This window comes from Mirounga angustirostris, unplaced genomic scaffold, assembly GCF_029215605.1.
Source record: "Mirounga angustirostris isolate CCGP_5_RB_7025 unplaced genomic scaffold, mMirAng1.0.hap1 SCAF_9, whole genome shotgun sequence".
In the NCBI taxonomy this organism is placed as follows: domain Eukaryota; kingdom Metazoa; phylum Chordata; class Mammalia; order Carnivora; family Phocidae; genus Mirounga; species Mirounga angustirostris.
In genome coordinates this window covers 110859121-110879863 of record NW_026991717.1, presented here as the reverse complement: position 1 = coordinate 110879863, position 20743 = coordinate 110859121, and the positions used below count along the sequence as shown (strand labels likewise).

Here is a 20743-nt window from a genome sequence, read left to right as displayed (position 1 = left end):
TTAGGTCTTAGTAAGGGATTACAGAACGTTACGTCTCTTGTATTGAAGAGCCTCCCTCAGATTCACATGTCTGTCAAATATTGTGGAAACCTACAGTAGTATAGTTAAACATGTTGTTTGAATTTATTTTTATACAACTCTAACATAAACGTCCTGGGCAAACAATTGCAGTGTGCTTGCCTACCAACTCAAGGGTTTCAAGCTAACATAACAGATTCACAACACAGAAATAGAAATTCTTACAGTAAAGAAAAGAAAATAAAACAGAAATTTTTAACTATTTGAAGTTCTCCAATTACTTTTGTTATTGTTAAACAATACAGACATTCTATTGGAAATATAAATCATTCTGTTTACTAAAATTCTCAGTGGTATAAGTATCCAATAGACCCATTTAGTTATGGTCCACCTGTACTTCTCTTGATAAAGATCAGGGAGAAGACAGGGTGATATCATTAATTTTAAGTGACAGAAAACAATACTAAATTATTAGCATTTATATAATACTTTTAGGATCCTAAAACTTTTAAGGCACAACTTTCAATGTTATATCATTTCAAGGATATAGGTAAGGAAAAGCTATTTATATTTCCTTTTTATAGGATAGTAAAATGAGTAATACACAAAGTTAGATGACTTCAAGTTAATGTTATTAGTGATCAAACAAAAAAACAAAGGTTTCTTTATCCTTGGTTCATGGCACTATGTTCTAAAACATGCTGCTTATGAAGGTAGGGTATTTCAGGAATTCATATTTACAAAATGATTATGACTCCTTTCAGGAGTCACTTACTTTTTTTAAGTTAGATTCTTATTGTGGATTTATGTTATTATTTTCAGTTAAGTCTGTTTTCAAATATTTTTTGGCAGTGGGGCAATTAAAGAGGGTTCTCACTGTAGTATCATTGAGGAACTCGTTACTACCCTAACTAGAAGTGCTATTAAAATTCTGTTGTCAGCTTCCAGAAACAGTTGGAATGAGGGAAATATTCACTAATATGTTGATACTAATATTTTTAGGAGGTGAAAGCCCTAACATTTATATTCTTTATATAAACTGTCCCCAATTGCTCTTCGTTGTTTCACCAAAATATTTTTAGCTCTTCTTCCTGTCGACTGCAAACTCTTAATTCAGTAGTCCATCTGAAATGATGACATACTTACTGGCTCTGAGAATGTTCTCCTTGCTGCTGCACCTGGACTGGACCTGCAGAGAGAGCATAAACTCAGTAATTTAGGGCTCATAACATAGATAGCCAGATATGTATGCATACTTAATGGGCAAGCTCCTGAGGTTTAGGAGCAAAGGCTTAATATATCTCAGATATCATAACATATTAGTAAAAATATATTATATTTGTTTCATATTTTTTCCTTACTATAAAGAAAGAGCAGACTTCTAGAAAAAAATTGGGGGTACATTATAAATGGGACAGAAGCAAAACCAAAGGCAATTTTTTTTATTGATGTACATTGAAATTAGTATATGGAAAAAAATAAGTTACCACATATTCAGCTATGAATACAGACCCCTAATCTTAAGGCACTGTGATAGCTCTTGACTAGATTAGTAAGGTAATTCAAGTAATAAAGTTATAATAAAATACTCCATTGTAGTAATTTTTAATTATACATGTTGATAAGTGGAAAACAGAAATCCTCTATACAATATTTATGTGTGATTCCAATGACTTATTTACTTATTAAAATAATTGGTTATAAATAAAATATGGGCAATGAAAGATGCCTGTGTTGGAAATCAATAAAATTGAACTCATTTATTTATCAGTTCTTAGGTGTTTATATAGAGTTTATCAATCAGAAACCCTTATGCTTTGATTCAAATAGTTTAGGTCAAAGCGGAACATTCTTTTAAATGTTATAAGTGTTGAATTCAAGAGCCACGTTGGATGGCACTAACATTTGTTAATATCAGAGGAAATTGTACTTAAACTGCACACCTCTTCTTCCCACTCCACAGCAGCTTGCCCCAAATGGATATATATACACAACATATTAATTTCTATTGCTTAACACAATCTACTATTGTAATGAAACAACTTATGAAAGGAATGTTGCAACTTAGGGTGGGTTATGGTTGTCCTTCCCTGAAAAGAACAATTGTTAATGTTTAAAGAAACAACAACAATAATAAAAAAAAATCACAGACATACACACAAGAAAAACACACACACACACACACACACCAAAAAAAGGGAAAAAAAGGGAAAAATAATTCCAGATGTTAAAGTTATTCTCTTTTGGCCCAGATTATTTAATTAGTTTTAAATATACTAGAATGAAGAAGCTAATCTGAAAGATAATATTCTTATATTCTTTTACTCAAAAGTTTTATTGAAAAACCATTCTGGGCCAAAGGGAAAGGAAATTAATGACTACTTGAAATAAAAATACAGGGAGGAAGACACGAGAGTGAGAAAAAGAAAAAGAAGAAAGAGAAGCTTGGGGAAGTAAGTCTAGACAATAGAAAAGAAAGTATGGGCTTACAGAAGGGGACATTATGCAAATGCAAAATGTTCTGCTATTTCTTATTGAAAATTCATACTAAGAGGGTAAGAATCACTAATGAACTTGCTGCAAAATAAATAACCAAGTTTGCACACCATGGAATGAAAATAGGTGTAACTAGACTACTACAGCCTTAAAGGAGAAAAGAAACAAACACTAATAGACAAATTAATAGACAAGCTTGATAAAGAGATAAACTACATTTTAAAAAGCAGTTTAAGGAACACAAGAGAAAGCTAACAGAGTGAGAAAAATCTGGGAGAGAGAAGAAAAAAAAGGGGAAAATGTTGAAAGACAAAAACAGAGTTCAAAGAAGTCAAATGGAAGTCAAGAAAGTCTTCAACAAGATGTAGAAACAGAAGGAGCCCAAACCCATAGCGCAAAGCAATGTTTGCGAATGGAAAGCAGCTCCTTTGATCAGTAATAGTTACTCTTAAGTCGTAGCCTCTATTCCTCCAGAGTTCATCTTTAAGCCCTTCCAATCTAGAGTGGAGCTAGTGTGTGGATAGAAACAAGAGATTTATAAAGAACAGAGCAGTTCAGATGAGTAGTTCAAATTGTCTCATCAAATGTTTCAACAGATTTATATAACATCTAAATGGAAATGGTGGTGAAGAACTAGCTAGCTTTACCAAAAAAAGTCAAACCAAACCAAAACAGCAATTTAAAAAATCCCTCTCCCTCTCCCTGCCTTAGGTGGCTTAAAAATTAAAAAAATTTGTTCATAGCATGAATTTAATGATAAAATCCCAAATCTTGCTTTGTGGTGCCTGAGTTTAGAATTATATATTTCATGGTTTGGGAAGAGAAATTTGGATGATAAAAAACAATTCAGTTTCCTGAACAAATTGCTAACAGCAGTATAACCAATGTTTTTTCATTTACATTACATTGGCTATTTGACCCAGATTGAGGGAAATCACTTAAAATCAATGATTTCATGAACTTCTTAACTTTAGTGATCTTCAGTATATATAAAAAGACTGAGGAAAATAATTTTAAGACATTTAAAATATATATGCACAAGCAGATGCCCTCTCTCTTGCATCATGAAACTGGTCATCTTTATAATATTTACCTAATTTTATAAAAATCCCAATATGAAGATTTTACCTAACTCACAATGTAATGGGATTTACTTGAAAGAATAAAGTCAAGAAACAATTACTGTTCTTGTTCTCACACATATGGACTAGAAAGAAAGTAACACAGTTCTGTCCCAAGTTTTACAGTTTACTGTTTTTTGTTTTTTTAATCTTACCCTGGCTTTTTAGTCAATGGAAAAAAAAAACAAAGGGAAGTCTGAAAAACAAAATGAAAGGTATGGTACTGGATTACCTCTTACTTTATTTTATTGATTATGTTTTTTACTATAATTAAAATCTAACTTTATGGTGTTAACAATTCCCCTTTCAGCTGGAATTAAACTAAAATAATGTGCAGAAACAGCATTATTACATTACAGTCAGTGGAGGAAATGAAAAACACAAGAGACCTACTGAAAACATAGGTATTCATTTACTAATCAAGACTGCTTTCAGACATCAAATAATTCATTTAATTCATTTCAACATGTGTTTACATGTGTAATATAATTTTTGCTGAAGATCACATTGTCCAGTAAGAAATCTTAAGCCATGAAACAGAAAACAAAAGAGGGGAAAGCATGTAATAAATGGTAAGGAAAAAAGTGAAAATTCTTTAAACAAAGCTGAGAAAATATTAGCAAACAACCACAATCTTTAGATACAGTTAGAGAAGTGACTTACCTTATGCTTAGGTCATAACAAGAATAGCACAGTGTTTAAAGTCAGCTCTTCATTATGGGAGGTACAATTGAAAGCCATAGGTTATAATAACATGAATTGCTATACAGAAATGAAGACTTTTTCAGCCCAACATGAAAAGCTAACTCTTATGGGACAACATTTCTACTTATGTTCAATGCAGCATGAAGAACAACTAAGGGTGTAAACATCAAAACACATGAATCTCACACCAGTAAGAGAGACTGTCCAATCTCTCAGGAACACAGAAGATTTAATCTGTGACCATAACCTGTGACACATAAGGGAAGGCACATCACTCTAACACTGAAAGATGCATGCATAATGTATAAACATCCACCGACAACTCTCCCCACCCCCTCCCACTCGTACACACACAAGCCCATTAAGATACAGGGAAAAAATGTAGTGCCAAGCTGTTATGAAGAAAGCAGGACACAAGGAAGCGCAGCAGTGGTCATGTGCTTTGAGAGGTGTTCTTCCCTTAAACCATCCCATCACCATGCTTATTTTAAAGAAGCCAGGAAAAGACCCCTTCAATGCTGCAGTAGCTACGAGCCCCCAGCTTGAAGCTAATGTGTGGAATTTCAATCACCGTTCCCTGCGATGTCAGGGGCTCTCCAGTGGAAGCCAGATGTATAACACCAGTTAGTGGGGTACAATGTGTGAATAACAAACATCCTTTCCCTTCTGCCTTTTGCAGAAGTGAGGGAGGAGAGAAACAAATAAAATAAATAAAGCCCATGTTAAGAATAGGTTCATAACAATATAAGATGTATAAATATTAAAATGGAGATTACATTTGATTGCCGGTTAACACAACTCAGGTTTAAAACTGCTTCTATTTTGCTGCTCACCAGGCTAAATTGTATTCTTTCTCCTTGCAAATATTAGGGATAATTCTATACAATATGGTTCATACTGAAAAATTCTGAGCAGTTGGGTCAGATGGGGTCAAACAAGAACAAAGGAAGTCATCTTTGATAGACATTAAAGAAAGCCCTGTTTCTATTTTTAGCATGATTGTACTGGCCAGCAGTCACATTTTTAAATTAGAAATTAAGCTTCTGTATATCTGCTTACTTACTAATTTGAGAAATTCTATGGCAATGGTTTGGAAAGGCAATTTAATCTTAATCTTCTTACATTTAAAAAAAGAAACAACAAAAAAGATTATCTATTTAGAAATTGTTACTAAGTTTCCTATGTACTCTTCTCTACTGTCAATAAAACTTATTTTAACATGAGTTGTTCCAGCTCATTAGAAAAAAATTTCAACTTTGCTTTTCTATTATTCATGATAGTAGTTAACTTCATCCATTTTATTTTTTGGTTTATGTGTGGCATGCAATTTAGTTAGATTTTTAATTTTTTTTTTTTAGATTTTTAATTTTTAAAGATTATTATATTACCATTTTCTCTCCTTCATCCTATTCTTAGTAGGCCAGAATATCTTGACCTTTGTTCTGTGTTGTATGATTTTAGTTAAGCTATCTTGACTAAAATCATACAACACAGAACAAACTTCTTTGAATACCATTTACTCATCAAAATAAAACTTAAGATAGAGAAAAAGGACCTCATCGGCATTTACTTAGATTACTTGCCTCTTTAGCCTACCCAGAAACAGAAGGAAAGAAAGGTTTGATTTAAACATTAAGCCAACAACTCTACAATCTCAGACTTTTAAATTCTATTTCTTTATCTTCTCAATTCTTATATAAAAAATTGAGAATGATTTAGAAAAGCTTTTTCCATAGTTCCATTCATTCATCATTTTATCTGGATAAATTAGGGTACAAATATTTGGCTCATCTGAGCATAATGACAATTCATTTGTGTTTAATCAGATTTATGTTATCACAACACATATTCAACTGAGGAACTCAGAGTTTTGGTTTATTTATGACATGAAAGGCAGCATGATAAAAAGAACGTCCTTTGCAGTCCAGTGATATGGTTTCTGATACTGGTTTATCTTTTTCTTAGCTGTGTGACCTTAGACATAACATTTAACATCTTGGAGTTTTAATTTCCTTATCCATAAAATGGGGAAAATTCAGTAGGATATTGTATGTGAAAGTGAAAACTATTATTAAGTGAAAAAAAGCAATACAAATCTAAGTCATTATTATTATCCTTATTTAGATTTTTAGTCACCTACATTTACTTGGGTAGACTCTGAGGTACAATGAGAACAAAGAATTTGCTCCAGATCATGCCATGAATCAGTGACAAATGACAGACTACAACTGCCAAATTCTAGACTAAAACTTCAGGAAAAGGCTGAGTTAAGGTCTGAAGTTACCTCTGCAAGGATTAATCTAATGCTGTGTTGTATGATTTTAGTTAAGCTATCTCAATTCTATGGGAATTGATTTCCTCATTTGTAAAATGATAATGTTTCCAGGGGTTTCAACTAAAGATGATGGAGCCCTTGAGAGAACTTGTGGATAAAAGTCAGGTGTCCATTCATTGGGATGGAGAAAAAAATTAAAATTTTTATATTCACCAACCTAAGTAAATTTTATTTCTTTCTTTCATTATGAGCTTAGGTGACTAACCACATTAAAATGATAGAATCTATTGTATCAGATTATTATGGATATCTTAAAATACTCTTCATATTCACCAAGATTTCAAATTACAGTAGTCTAATGACTTGCTGCTAGATTTAGTTACTTAATGCATTTTAAGAGGCATTATTACCACACAATTTGTTTTTCATAGATATTTTGATAATGATTTTAAATTTAATTAGTTTTCTTTGTAATCTCACGTATTTTATTTTATATGTTTAAAAATACTTTCCTGAAAAGAAGTCTGTAGGCTTTGCCAGATTCCCAAATGGCTCCATAGGAGAAAAAAGGTTAAAAAACTTTGAAAGAGACAATTTCCAAGCCTCCTTTTATCTCCAGGATTTTGTTGCTCTAAGAAATCTTTCCTATCTCCATCTGCTGCCCTTTATCAAATCATATATAAAAGAAGTTGTTCTTTTTTTGAGAAAATTATATAAAATTGGTCATGAAATTAACCAATTGCCCACTTAATAGACCATCTAAGAAACAAAAAAGAAATGTTATTATCAAAAAGTTATAAGAGCTTAGGCTTATAAAAAATTTCTGCTTCACTTGCTCTTTTCCTATTGGTTTAGATATTTAATTAAATGGAATAATCATTAAAAAAGTCATCACATTTAAAAGTCTCTAACAAAAGGTGAACTTCTACACACACACACACACACACACATCCATAACTAATTATTCTTTGAACTCTTAGTCGTGTGTTGATTACAGATAAAAACAACAGTGCTATTATCTATGTATAACGTAAGCCTTTTCAGGAACACAGACAATATTTGTAAGCAGTACAATTTTACAATCTTTTCCAGAGGACTATTCTTGAATGTTTCCCCACTAAGACATGAATTATTATTGCCTTGAATTCCACTGAGCTTTCTTAACTCCTAGGCAAATGTGAAGAACTCTTCTTTTCCAGCACTGACTTCTTCTAAAGCTGGAATTATAGCAGGTTACACAGTTGGTGAAGTGAATTATAATGAACACTGAAAATCAAAAGCCTATTTATGCTGCTTTATACGTAACTTGTTGAGCTCCTCATTCTCAAAGAGAATACTATGATATGTAGAACATAACCAAGAAGAGAACTGGTTATCACCATGGCTGAAAGGGATACAAATTTGAATATCAATGGTGAATATTCTTAATGCATTATCCATAAAGCTTTAATTCTAAATTGAGTCATTCTCAATGATTTCTAGAAAATTTGTAAATCCCAGGCTGGTCTCCCTTTGGTATCAACAATATTTTTGAGTTGATGTTTGTTCTGAGAATTTTGATGTTGATCATGATAAATACGAGGAATATATATTACCTAATTGTATAAACATAACGAAGCTGAATAATATAGTTTTTGACTGGTAGGGATTTCAGATTATTCTTGACACCATTTCCTAATCTTTAGATGAATATTTAACTACTTTACAGAGTAATTTATCTTCATTCTAGAGATGAGAAAGCAGGGGTTGTTATCAGCTTTAGTTTACACAGTAAAGTTGTAATGAAACTTAGCCCTCCTGACTTCCAAATTCATTTCTCTGTACACCAGTAAATGAGTAAATGACCCTATCTTTCTAATTTACCAGTGGCAATCACTGCATTCCTAATCTGTCCTTGAATTTCCATTGCCTTTTGCTCTTGACTATTTCTCTTGGCAATAAGAACCACTCAGAATAGGCACGGGGATATAAGAGTGAAGGAAAACTGGTATGAAAGGCAGTTTGGGGAGTAGCACTCCAGAGCCAGACTGCCTGGATTTGAATCTTGGTTCTACCATTATTAGCTGTGTAACACTGGGTAAGTTATAATCTCTTTTAGGTATTTGTTTTCTTATGTATAAAATGAGAATGACAGAAATCCCTATTTCATAGGGTTGTTATGAAGAAAGTGAGATAATATGTGTGAAGTGTTTGATTTAGAAGAGAATCTGGCCCAGAGTGAATGGTATATGAGCATTAGCTATTACTATGCTTGTTGTTGTTACTTTTGTTTGGATGATACTCTGGAACTGTAACACAGGATGTTGACTAATTTCTTTGTAATTTTGACAGCTCTAATAAGATCAAGTAAGATTAGGTAAGTATTTGAATAGGAAGTTTAAAAAACCTGTTAGTTTTATGAACTAGAGCCTGAAAGATGGATATAGTCAGTAATATAAAACCCTGAATTATTGAGCATTTGCAATTATTACCACTTCCTGGCACTTCTGGAAGAAAGTCGCATTGGCTTTCATTAAACATAGAGTTTTAAGATACTGAGTTTTAAACTAGATTTAATATTCTCTTTGGTTTTCATTTAAGGATAGCATAATGTGTTATAGGCAATGAAAACTCTTCCCTTCTCTTCTAGGTTCTTTGGCTGGTCTAATAATTAAATTGGCATAGGACAGATTAACAGGAGAAAAACAAATTTAATTTTGTATGTACAGGAACCCCAGAGATATGAGGTTCAAAGAAGTGACCAAAGCATTCAGCTTTTATATCTTTTAGATTAAGAAACAATAAATCTGTGAAGAATTGACAAGACAAAGGAGTGTAAGCCAGGGGGAGTAAATTAGTGAAGGAATAAGGTTTGTGTATGTAGTCTTCTTGGAGCTAAAATCCCATCTCTGGTAGTAAGGATGCTTTCTCCCCTTCTGGTACAGGGAGGGTACCTTTCACACAGGAGATTTATTATCTGCTTTCTGGGGAGTGTCCTTCTTGAACTGGCTGTTTCTTAAGTAACTTTAATTGCAAATAATCAGTATGTCATATTTTGGGGGTGGCATATAAAGGGAGTAGAATATGCCACCCCAAAATATGCCTTTTTGACATAAAGATTATTTGAGCTGATTATTTTGAGAAACAGCAAACACAGAAGTTCTGAAAATAGAGTGGAAGTTACCCTTTGGTAAAGGAAATTTGTATTTATAAAAGAAATCTCCATTTACAAGGGTGTCTCCCTCTCTGTACCAAGAAAAGGATGATCTAAATCACAAGAAAATGTTATCAATGGAAAAGGCATGGATTTAAATCTGTATCACAAACTTTACTTCTGTTTACTGTGTTTTCTGGTAACCTCCCCATAACTGGCCTCTCTGCCTCCACTTTATTTTGTCTTTAGCTATATGTGGTATTTAAGCTGGTGGTTCAGGCTATCTTGGGGAGTTACTCCCAAATATACATGAGGTATACATGTTAATAAACTTGTTTGTTTTTCTCTTGTTAATCTGTCTTTTGTTATAGAAGGTCTCAGCCAAGAACTAGGAAACGTAGATGGAAAATTATTTTCCTTCCTTACACATTTTTTCCCCTACACATTCTTAAATGTCATGTCATATCACTTATTCATTAAAAAAACCCCCAAACTTCTGCTTCTACTGAGTATACCATATAAGAATATGGCTACATAGTTTTCCTTTCTAAATCAAAGGATGCTATATTGCAGTTTTTATTTGTCTAAATGCCTAGCTAGCATTCATAAGGCACATGGAAAATGTACAAAGACAAAGACATTTCTACACTGTATTAATAAAATAGCAATGATTTAGAAAATGTTTAGGATATTCCTTTGAGGACTGGAGATAAGACCTAAATTTTTAAAAGACTTTTATTACAACCCTGTGTGGTATATATTATGTTAACCAAGCCTCTTATGATATAACCAAGTAAACAGTTTACAGATATAGTTTGATATTATTAGACTCTTGTTTACATATGTCCTTTCCATTTTCTCTGAATTTTTAAATTTTTCATGGAAAAGCAGCAAATCCATTACCATTAAAATTGAACTTTTAGCTTATAAAGAAGAACTGTGTTAAAAGAACTGTTAAAAGAACTGTGTTAAAAGTTAATTTTTTAAAAAAGATTTTATTTACCCATTTGTCAGAGAGAGAGAGAGAGAGAGAGCGCGCACAAGTTTGGGGAGCGGCAGGCAGAGGGAGAAGCAGGCTCTCCACTGAGCAAGGTATCTGATGCGGAACTTGATCCCAGGACGCTGGGATCACAACCCGAGGCAAAGGCAGACGCTTAACTGACTAAGCCACCCAGGCGTCCCAAAAGTTAATTTTTTTAAAAAAGGTAAATTCATGACTTTTGTACAAACATAAAATGAATGTATGTCAAAGATTTTATCTAAATGTTAATAAGGGGACAATGTTCCAATTGATTCAAAAAAGAATTAAAAAAAAACCATATACATGGACCATCAGGAATGTTGAAATGAACTTTCAGATTAATTGAACAAAAATCAGTTGCATCTCCAAATAGACACAGTGTGCACTTCTATGGATTAGGATCACTTGCATTACTATTCACATACTACAATTTAGTGTTGTACAATAGCTCAGACAATGAAAGAGGAGATGATCCAGAAGGGTGCCCTAGACAAGACAGCCAAAAATCCTTTTTGTTTATTTCAAAGTCTTTCACAATTTTACCTGAGAACTTTATGGCCTGGGAGTACCTATTAATAGAATTTGTCTGTTAGTTGAATTCTGGTTTATTTTTGAGTTTGTCCCCTAGTGCATACCTTTGGTTTCTAAGATTGTATGAAATACCAGCTGTAGTCACTTTTAAATGGACTGCAGTTTGTATTTTGACTATAATATTAAAATAGTAGTTTACCATATTAGAAATGGAATACATTTATATGAAATATACATTATATCTTTAAAAAATTTGACTTAAAATATAATCTCCAAGGTTTAATACACAAAAAATTTTTGTAGTTTCTTTTTTACCCAAATCTAGTGAAAACTCAGTTTGAATATAAACTTTCTTTTGTCAAGATTCAGTCATGAAAAATTCCTAAGGGAAAGAGAACTTATTAAAATCAAAGAAATGCAATATAATGTAAAAATTATATAAGATAAATATATTGACCAGATTACTATGTAATTAAGGTAAAATATAGTATATATATTTTCTGAATAAAGCTTCCTTTTAGACTTTTTTTTTTTTTAAATAGAAAAAGCTACACATGTGTAAGAAAAAGCCTGAAGAAGAAGGGATATTCTTTCTTAGAACATTGCTAAATTTAGGTCTATCAGTAGTTTGAGTTGTTTCAGCCCACTTTAATTACCTTGCAAAATTTGCATTTTCTCTATATACACTACTGGTTCTATTCCCTCATACTAGTGTAAGCTCATATTTATATAAATCATTCTCAGGATGAAGAAGATAGGTAAGATTATTTTAGATGTGTGCAAATTTTTACTTCAACATAAGCCTGAGAGCTGTAGGTCCAAGAACATGTGTTAATTTGATATGCTAAAGCTAGAGACTTACACATGCAATGAATCCTTCTTTAAGCAGACAAAAAACAGCTACATGATCTTGGCTAAATTACTTTAACTTTTTAAGCATTAGTTTCCACATATACAAGGATCAGGACAATGATAACATTCATTTACTGAAAAAATACTTCTTGAGCATGTACCCAATGCCAGGCTTAGATCTAGGTACAGGGGTTAAAACCTAAATAAGATCGACAGGGACCTTGCTACTATAGAGCTTACAGTCTAATAGGAGTAGACAGATATTAAGCACTTAAGCTAATATGTACATAAGATAGTTTCAGCTAGTAATAAATGCTTATAAAGAAAATAAAAGATAGTAATGAGATAAAAAGTGATTAGCAGTAGGGTATAACTTTTAGATAGAGTGGACAAGGAAGACTTTTCTGAAGAGGTATCATTTGAGTTAAGATCTGAGACACCTAGAGGAAGATGGATGAGAACTTTCCAGACTGAGGGAATAGCTAGTAGTATGCAAAGGCTCATGCTTTGTTGAGTTTCCACCTCATAGGATTGTTTTGAAAATTAAATAAACCAATGCAGGTGGAAATTTGGTCTATACTTGACATTTAATAATGTCTGATGATAATAATAGAGGTGAGAATGATAATAATAGGTGATAACAATAGAGGAGAGAATGATAATGGCTATGATGATTATGATACCAACTATCAAAAGTCAAGTACTGCAACTACTCTCCTCAATCCTTCTTAGTCTGGAAACCATTTGAAACCTCTTTCAGACCAAAGAAGAGTGTTGTAATTTGTCAGAAGGGCCAAAGATTGGTAATAAAAAGAGGCATAGTAGGTGCTCAGACTTAGGTTTCCAGCTATGTAGGACATAAATATATGTTTTGAAATTAATTTGGTATTTCATAAAAATCAATGAAGGTATCTCTGATAAAAGAGAATACTTTTCTGTTTATTGAAGTTTTAATGTAAATTTCTGCATAAAAGCTCTATGATACCATATTGTTATTAATTTGTGATAGCTACTATACCTGTTAGTATTCTCCAGACAGTGGATCTATACTTCTAAATTAGAAGTACTGAGGGATTTTCAAAGTTTATAAAAAAAATGTATCACATAGGGAAACTAGTGAAAGCTTACTTATAAAGAATATCTATGCTGTTAATCATCAATCATCAATACCCATGTCCAAGTCACATTAAGCTTCATTTGGAACAGAACAATGTTATTAATGATGCCAGGGGGTGTTTTGGTTCAGTATTAGTGCTTTTGTTACTTTTGCATTCCTGTTTTATTCCTTTTGATTTCCTATATATTTATATACAAATCTATGGTATTATGGCTTGGTTGGGGTCAGTAAGAGCAGTTTTTGAGATATATTACCTACTTCTGGCCAGTTTATTTGATGTTTCAACACAGTAAACAGGAAAATGATCATATATATGTGTGTGTCTGTACACACACATACTTAGTATGTAAATAGCTTATTGAAGGAGTTCAAACAAGTATCCTCTAAGTGTGCCACTTAGGCATGTGGACTCTTTTGAGCTGAAGGCAATCAAGATCCAGGGGGCTCAAGAGAAACTCCTGCCCCTCCTTTAACTACCTAGAAGAATTTATTTTTTATTTTTAACTGTTTTAATTTATTTTTTATTAACATATAATGTATTATTTGTTTCAGGGGTACAGGTCTGTGATTCATCAGTCTTACACAATACACAGCGCTCACCACAATACACACCCTCCCCAGTGTCCATCACCCAGCCATTCCATCCCTCCCACCCCCCTCCCCTCCAGCAACCCTCAGTTTGTTTCCTGAGATTAAGAGTCTCTTATTGTTTGTCTCCCTCTCTGATTTCTTCTTATTTCATTTTTCCCTCTCTAATAGAACATATATTGGGGGTCTTTCCCAGAATTAGAGTTTTTACCATACATAAATTTTATATAAGTGACCTATCTGTATAGCAGGGCAAACATCTAATTATCAAACATCTGCCCTTCTTCTTATTGCCCTATGAATTGCCCTCCTTCTTTTTAAAGCCCAAATCCCTATTTCATTTCTTAGCTCAGAATGACATAAATACCTCATTTTACCCTTTGAACCTACATGTATGTGAGATTCTCTTATGTACAAAATTAAAATTTTCTCCTGTTAATCTGTCTCATGTCACTTTAATTCTTAGACCAGGCAAAAGAACCTTTGAAGGGTAAAGGAAAAATTTTCTTCCCCGACAATATATATACATATAGTATGTGTATGTGTGTATTTTATCTCTACTAGCACATACCAAAAATCACTGAAATCATGCTACTAAAGTGTTATTTTAAAAATAAATATAAGCAGGACCATGTCAGGTTGTCACAGGAGCAAAAGGGATCCTGACAAGTATAGCACCATTCTAATGCAGGGTTAGTATATGCCATATATGTGCAAAGAATGTATTTCTAATTTTCTATCATACAATGTATTGTTCTTATATAATGAAAATTCTATGCAAAGGGAATTTGAGCTTTGTCATAATTCCTTAATTATTAAAAACATTTTAAAAGATCTAAAGAAACTATAATAAAACATGAACATTTGTTAAATCTAGGCGGTCAGTGTATGGGTGTTTGTTATTTATTCTTTATTGTATATATATATATATATATTTAAGATTTTTTATTTATTTATTTGACAGAGAGAGAGAGAGAGAGAGAGCAGGAACACAAGCAGGGGGAGTGGGAGAGGGAGAAGCAGGCTTCCCACAGAGCAGGGAGCCCGATGTGGGACTCGATCCCAGGACCCTGGGATCATGACTGAGCCGAAGGCAGACGCTTAACGACTGAGCCATCCAGGCACCCTATTTTTTTTTTTTTTTAAGATTTTATTTATTTATTTGACAGAGAGTGAGACAGCGAGAGAGGGAACACAAGCAGGGGGAGTGGGAGAGGGATAAGCAGGCTTCCCGCAGAGCAGGGAGCCCAAGGCGGGGCTCGAGCCCAGGACCCTGGGATCACGACCCAAGCTGAAGGCAGACGCTTAATGACTGAGCCACCCAGGCGCCCCTTTATTGTATATTTCATTAAAAAATGAGAACTGTAAAAAAGAAAAGATAAAAGGTAACTGATTCACCAAAGGACATTTACCTGAAGCTGCCAATACCTATAAACCTTTTAGCACAGATTTCTCAAATTTGGAATTTGGGATCATCTGGATACTCTTTTGCCCTCTTGTCTAACAACAAACACAATGCCAATGTCTACAAGTCATATATTTTTCATTGTTTTTTTCCTTCACTAAGTATATATTAATTGAGAATGTTGTTAAATTGTAATCACTGCCTGACAGTTTCATCATTAAACAATCTACTCCCTCTACCCTTCTCAGGGTTGCTTCAGGTAGCTTTGCTGTGCCCTGCATTGCTCGGTTGTTAAATGAGGAATACAATGAAGTCAAACTCTGCAGAAACTAATTCAGCAGAGCTTTCCAAATCTTAACTTTCTTATACACTAGCTATTCTTATTTTTTTTTCCACATAGGGAATCCTTTGGTGGTATTCTTTCTATATATGCTTCTTTATTCTTTATTTATTCTATATCCTCTAAGGAAACTCCTACTTTCTCCTCTCTTCTCTTTAATTCACTTTCCTTATTATTCTGTTAAGTTTTAACAATTAATATGGGGGAGTTCAAGAGTGATTTTTTTCTCTTTGCTTATCTATATTCTTCATGGAATACGTGAAAAACAAGACAAAAGTTATTGAAAATGAAAGAAAAATAGAAACTGCTGCTGAAAATGATAGACATTTGATTTAAAAAAACTTTTAGTATAACACAGGCTGAGCATCATATTTTTTTGTTAAAATCAGTCTCATTCAATTTTTGATGAATTTATTTTGAACCATCAACACATCCTTCCTCAGTCCTTCCCCTGCATACATATCTGCAATAAGTTATTTGGGATTAGTTTATAGTCTATAATGAGAGAAAAGCTATGAAGTTAACTGGTTTTACAAATTTGTAACCCTGGATTCATTAGTATTATGTTTTAACTCAATTAAGGTGAAAAAGGCACATACATTCTTTTTATAAATAGTCTTTTCACAGAGTCACTGTATAACTTAGAAATTTTATAGGTAGAAATATTATACCTAATTCATTTATGCTAGTTTCATCTAGATTATTTCTCCCATATTGCTGTGAGTCAGGTTGACTTAGAATTTAGGCACACATGGTTGGGTTGCCATAGTCCAACACTAAAGCAGCTATGCTCATCCCATTTTGGTCCTTCACAGCAAGCTGAGATATACATATTCATTTTAACAGCAATTATTAAGGTTAATACTCTTTCCTCAGTGGCTGAGATAGGTTGGGTTACTATTCATTGAAAAGGGAAAGGAAAACAAGAAACAACTAGAGATAAAGAAGACAGGTAGTTTCTGCTAAAACACACACACACACACTAACACTCACTCACACACACACACACACTCACTAGGAAAGGGAAAAGAAGCACAGAAAAAAGTGAAATGTAGGGAACTGCAGTTAAGAAAGTGGGTGAATGTAAATGAGGTAATAAATAACAAAATGGGAATTCTTATAGATACTTTCTTCACATTTCTTACTTCAATTGACTTTCAAAATACGTGGCAGACCTTAAAAACACCAATATCATTCCTGATCTGAAATTCTCTTTTAAAGTCAATAGGCCATAGTCAAAATGCATAGCTTATAAAATTCAAAAGGTGTGTGTGTATGTAAGAGAAAAGACAGAATCACATCAACACTAATCTTAAAAGCAGCAGCAAAATTTCCCTTTGTGGATGGGATGTTTAAAAGGAAGCCAAAGTGATTTCAAACATAAAGCAATGACTGCATCCACCAGGATAAATGACTTAGTAAAACAAAGTCCAAGTAGATAATTCTAGTTGGAGAATGTTTCAGACTATAAAGGCTTTGAAATAGAGTTCAGTTATGTCTGAAAGTTAATCAACTGCAAGTTTACTGTCAATTAATTGCAAATGAAAGGGTAATGATATTGATGGATTGAAAGAGTGGTACTTACATGCCCAAGAACACTTTGGAAATACTACTTTCACTGAATATAATAGAGAATGGCTACAGAGACCCTTGCTATATGGTGGCAGTTGAGGTTGAATGAATGACTTAAGATTATTTTGACCTGTCCTTTAATTCTTAAACTGTATTACATGGCTCTGTGACATAGGACTTGGGGAGATTACAGATAAACTTGCTATGTATAAAGCGAAATGAGCTAAAGGAGGCCATTTAGATGCTTCTGGGCTTCTGCTCATATAACACTTTTTGTTCGTTTAAACTTCATTAACCTATATATCAAAGGTTGGAGTAATTGATAACTGGTTCAATTACTGTACTAACATTAACTTTCATTGGGAACATCCTGATATAAATTAAGCAAAACTTAATAATTTATGCCCACAAAAATGACTTAGGAATATAAAGATTAAATGTTCAATATTTCCTCATAACAACCTCTTGCAGGTTCCAATGGCATCTTTTTTTTTTTTCCTCTTTCCTACTCTCCCACTCATGTGTATTCTTTGAAGGGATGCCCTTTCTCCATTACTGAGAAGTACCTGTGACTAATTTAGCAGCATCTGACTGCAGAAGACCATTTTCTGCCTCAGTTCCCACTTTTATTCCTGGGGAACTCCCTTCTCTGTAAAGCACTGCACGGAAGTTCATCATTAATTGCTGCAGCTTCAATACTGAATTAAAAGGGCTAGACTGCTACAAGAACTTTTCTTTTAGTGCAGATAAACACAGCAGCCTTCTCAAAAGCCATGCATTAGTTCATGCCATGCTTCTTAACAAGAACACTTAGGCATGTAGCCCAAACAGAATTAGATTTAACTGCTGTGTGCTGGGATAACAGCAAGTTGCCAAAGAGGAAAAAAAATTTAAAAAGCAGCAAGCTGATTTTTATGATTCTAGGCAATACTGATGCAGAATGGCATCGGCAAAATTTCAAAAATAGACCTTCCTTTTCTGACCCTAAGGAAGATTCAGAAAAGGAAAATTGCTAATATAGTTGAAAACTGTGGTTATAAAAATCCATATGAATCTAAATCCCTTTTGGGGTTTCATGGAACATGAATCTAAAAATATCTTTAAGGTCTTTCTGAATTCACTCTTGTTCTATAAGCTGCTGCTTATGCACTGAACTATTTAATATGGGAAACTCAGAATACATTACCTACTCTTTATTTTTTTTTTGAAGTTTTTATTTATTTATTTGAGAGAGAGAGCACAAAGGGAGAGTATGAGAGAGAAGCAGACTCCCTGCTGAGCAGAGAGCTCGATGTGGGACTAGATCCCAGGACCCTGAGATCATGACCTGAGCTAAAGGGAGACACTTTAACCGACTGAGCCATCCAGGCGCCCAAATTACCTATTCTTTAAATACTGAAGCAGAAAAGGGAATGAAAAACCAGGGCTTGTTTTCTTTCTCCATCCCTCCCTTTCTCTTTTTCCCTCTCCTTCCTCTCTTATTCATTCTTTTTTTTCCCCTTAAAATGCAAAACATTTGAGTACCAACATACCTACTTTTTCTGCCCTCTCAATTCCAAGGGATATATACAATATTAGTTTTCCTGTGCATAATACACATCCAGCTCTGTTTTGTTATAAAATAATATTTTGTATAATAACCTTACTATTTTTCAGAATTCTTCACTTTCTGTAGTAACAAAAGTCACATGAAAGTCACAGGGAGGCAGAAAATGGTCTTCTGCAGTCACATGCTGCTAAGTCAAAAGCATTTTAAAAGGTATACTCATAAATGATGCAAGCACATATATTTCAAAGGCTGTATGTGGTTTCAATTTATCACCCAACGCATTGATACTTACTCCTGGATATAAAATACATCACTGGACATGAGACTGGGTTCCCAAAATATTCAAGGTGAAGAGAAGTAAATAAGTATGATAAAATGAGCATACCTATCAAAAACTGACATTATATATATGTAACTATACAAGTGAACCTTTTAAAACCAATGGAAAGAACACCATACGTTCTCCATTTTTATTTCTAGCTTAGCATATTGATGATGATAGGGTACATCCTGTGGAAAAGCCCTCAACACTTCTCTATAATTCTCAATTCTGTAATTTTTGTTAAAAATGAGAATAAAATGAAAATTCTGTCTTAGATGTTGTGAAAAGATAAAAGGCTATTAAAAAACCTCTTGAATAATAAGTATAGTACACATAGGATTATTAAGACTGTAAATATTTTAGATTAATTTGGAAAATGATAGCTGCAATTTTAAAATTGGGTAGGAAACATTTATTAGATGACCACTAGTAAGTGGCTAAAAATATATGGGAAACACTATTAGTATGATTAAAATGGATTCCATAGGATTCAAAATATGCCCTTACATTCAACTGAATGGACTAAAAAGAAAATATCAAATTACATAAACACTATCTCCTTTGCTATATGTTATTTATTCTGACCTATACTGCTTACTGGAGTCCTTTCTTTCAGGGTCTCCTATACAATTCAAATGTGTTAGATAACTTAGCAAAGGAGAGCATTTAAAGGGTGAAAATTTGCATTTTCCTCCAATAAATAATGTTAATAAAGAGTAATATCATGCTTTGCCTTTATCTCTCTTTTCCAAAAAGGTCTGTACTTGGTAAATAAATTAAATAAGCCTACTACCTACTTAGAATAATGATGTAATCTCTGTATAGACAAAAATGTGGCCTAAAGAAATATATATTTTTTAAGATTTTATTTATTTATTTGAGAGAGAGAGAGCACACGTGTGAGCACAAGCAGGGGAGGAGTGGAAGGCAGATGGAGAAGCAGGCTCCTAGCTGAGCAGGGAGCCCGATGTGGGGCTCGATCCCAGGACCCTGGAATCATGACCTGAGCCAAAGGCAGACGCTTAAATGACTGAGCCACCCAGATGCCCCGCCTAAAGAAATATTACGGCACTTTTAAAGTTACATAATAAGGCCCCAAGAACTCAAATCTATTCTAGGAAAATCTGCCCTAAGCAAGTTCTTTTTTGTTATTGTTAACAATAATTTGGTGAATTTTAAAATAACTCCCCCATGAGTCTTTTGTGAACATAGAATGTTCTATGGCTTTTTCCTATAGGCTTTTTTTTAAAAAGATTTTATTTATTTATTTATTTGTCAGAGAGAGAGAGAGAGAAAGAGCGTGCACAAACAGGGGGGAGGGGCAGAGAGAGAGGGAGAAGCAGGCTCCCCACTGAGCAGGGAGCCCCATGTGGGACTCGATCCCAGGACCCGGGATCATGACCTGAGCTGAAGGCAGATGCTTAACCGACTGAGCCACCCAGGTGTCCCCTATGGACTTTTTTAATGCTAACGTTGAATAGTTTTAATTTTCAGAGCCAAAGGCATTGTTTCTAGTAATATTCCTGAACACCAAAGTCTGAATACATAAATATGATTTTAAAAATAGACAATATTCCAATTTGTAAAATCCTTAAGTGAGGCCCTATATTTAATTTTTGCTACAGTCTCCGTATACCTAATATGGCAATGTCTACACTGTAGTGTAGATGCTCAGTAGATACTTGACGACTAATCATG

At 33.6% G+C, this 20743-nt stretch overlaps 1 protein-coding gene across 14 annotated transcripts in view; it reads right to left on the bottom strand.

Annotated features, from left to right (window-relative positions):
* GPHN (gephyrin) overlaps positions 1–20743 on the bottom strand; it is a 624049-nt gene that overhangs the window by 162099 nt on the left and 441207 nt on the right. For all 14 annotated transcript variants that reach the window (XM_064571194.1, XM_064571187.1, XM_064571189.1 and 11 more), the window contains one exon: positions 1165–1207. In XM_064571194.1, the coding sequence (XP_064427264.1) occupies positions 1165–1207 (43 nt within the window). The remainder of the gene's footprint in view (positions 1–1164; positions 1208–20743) is intronic.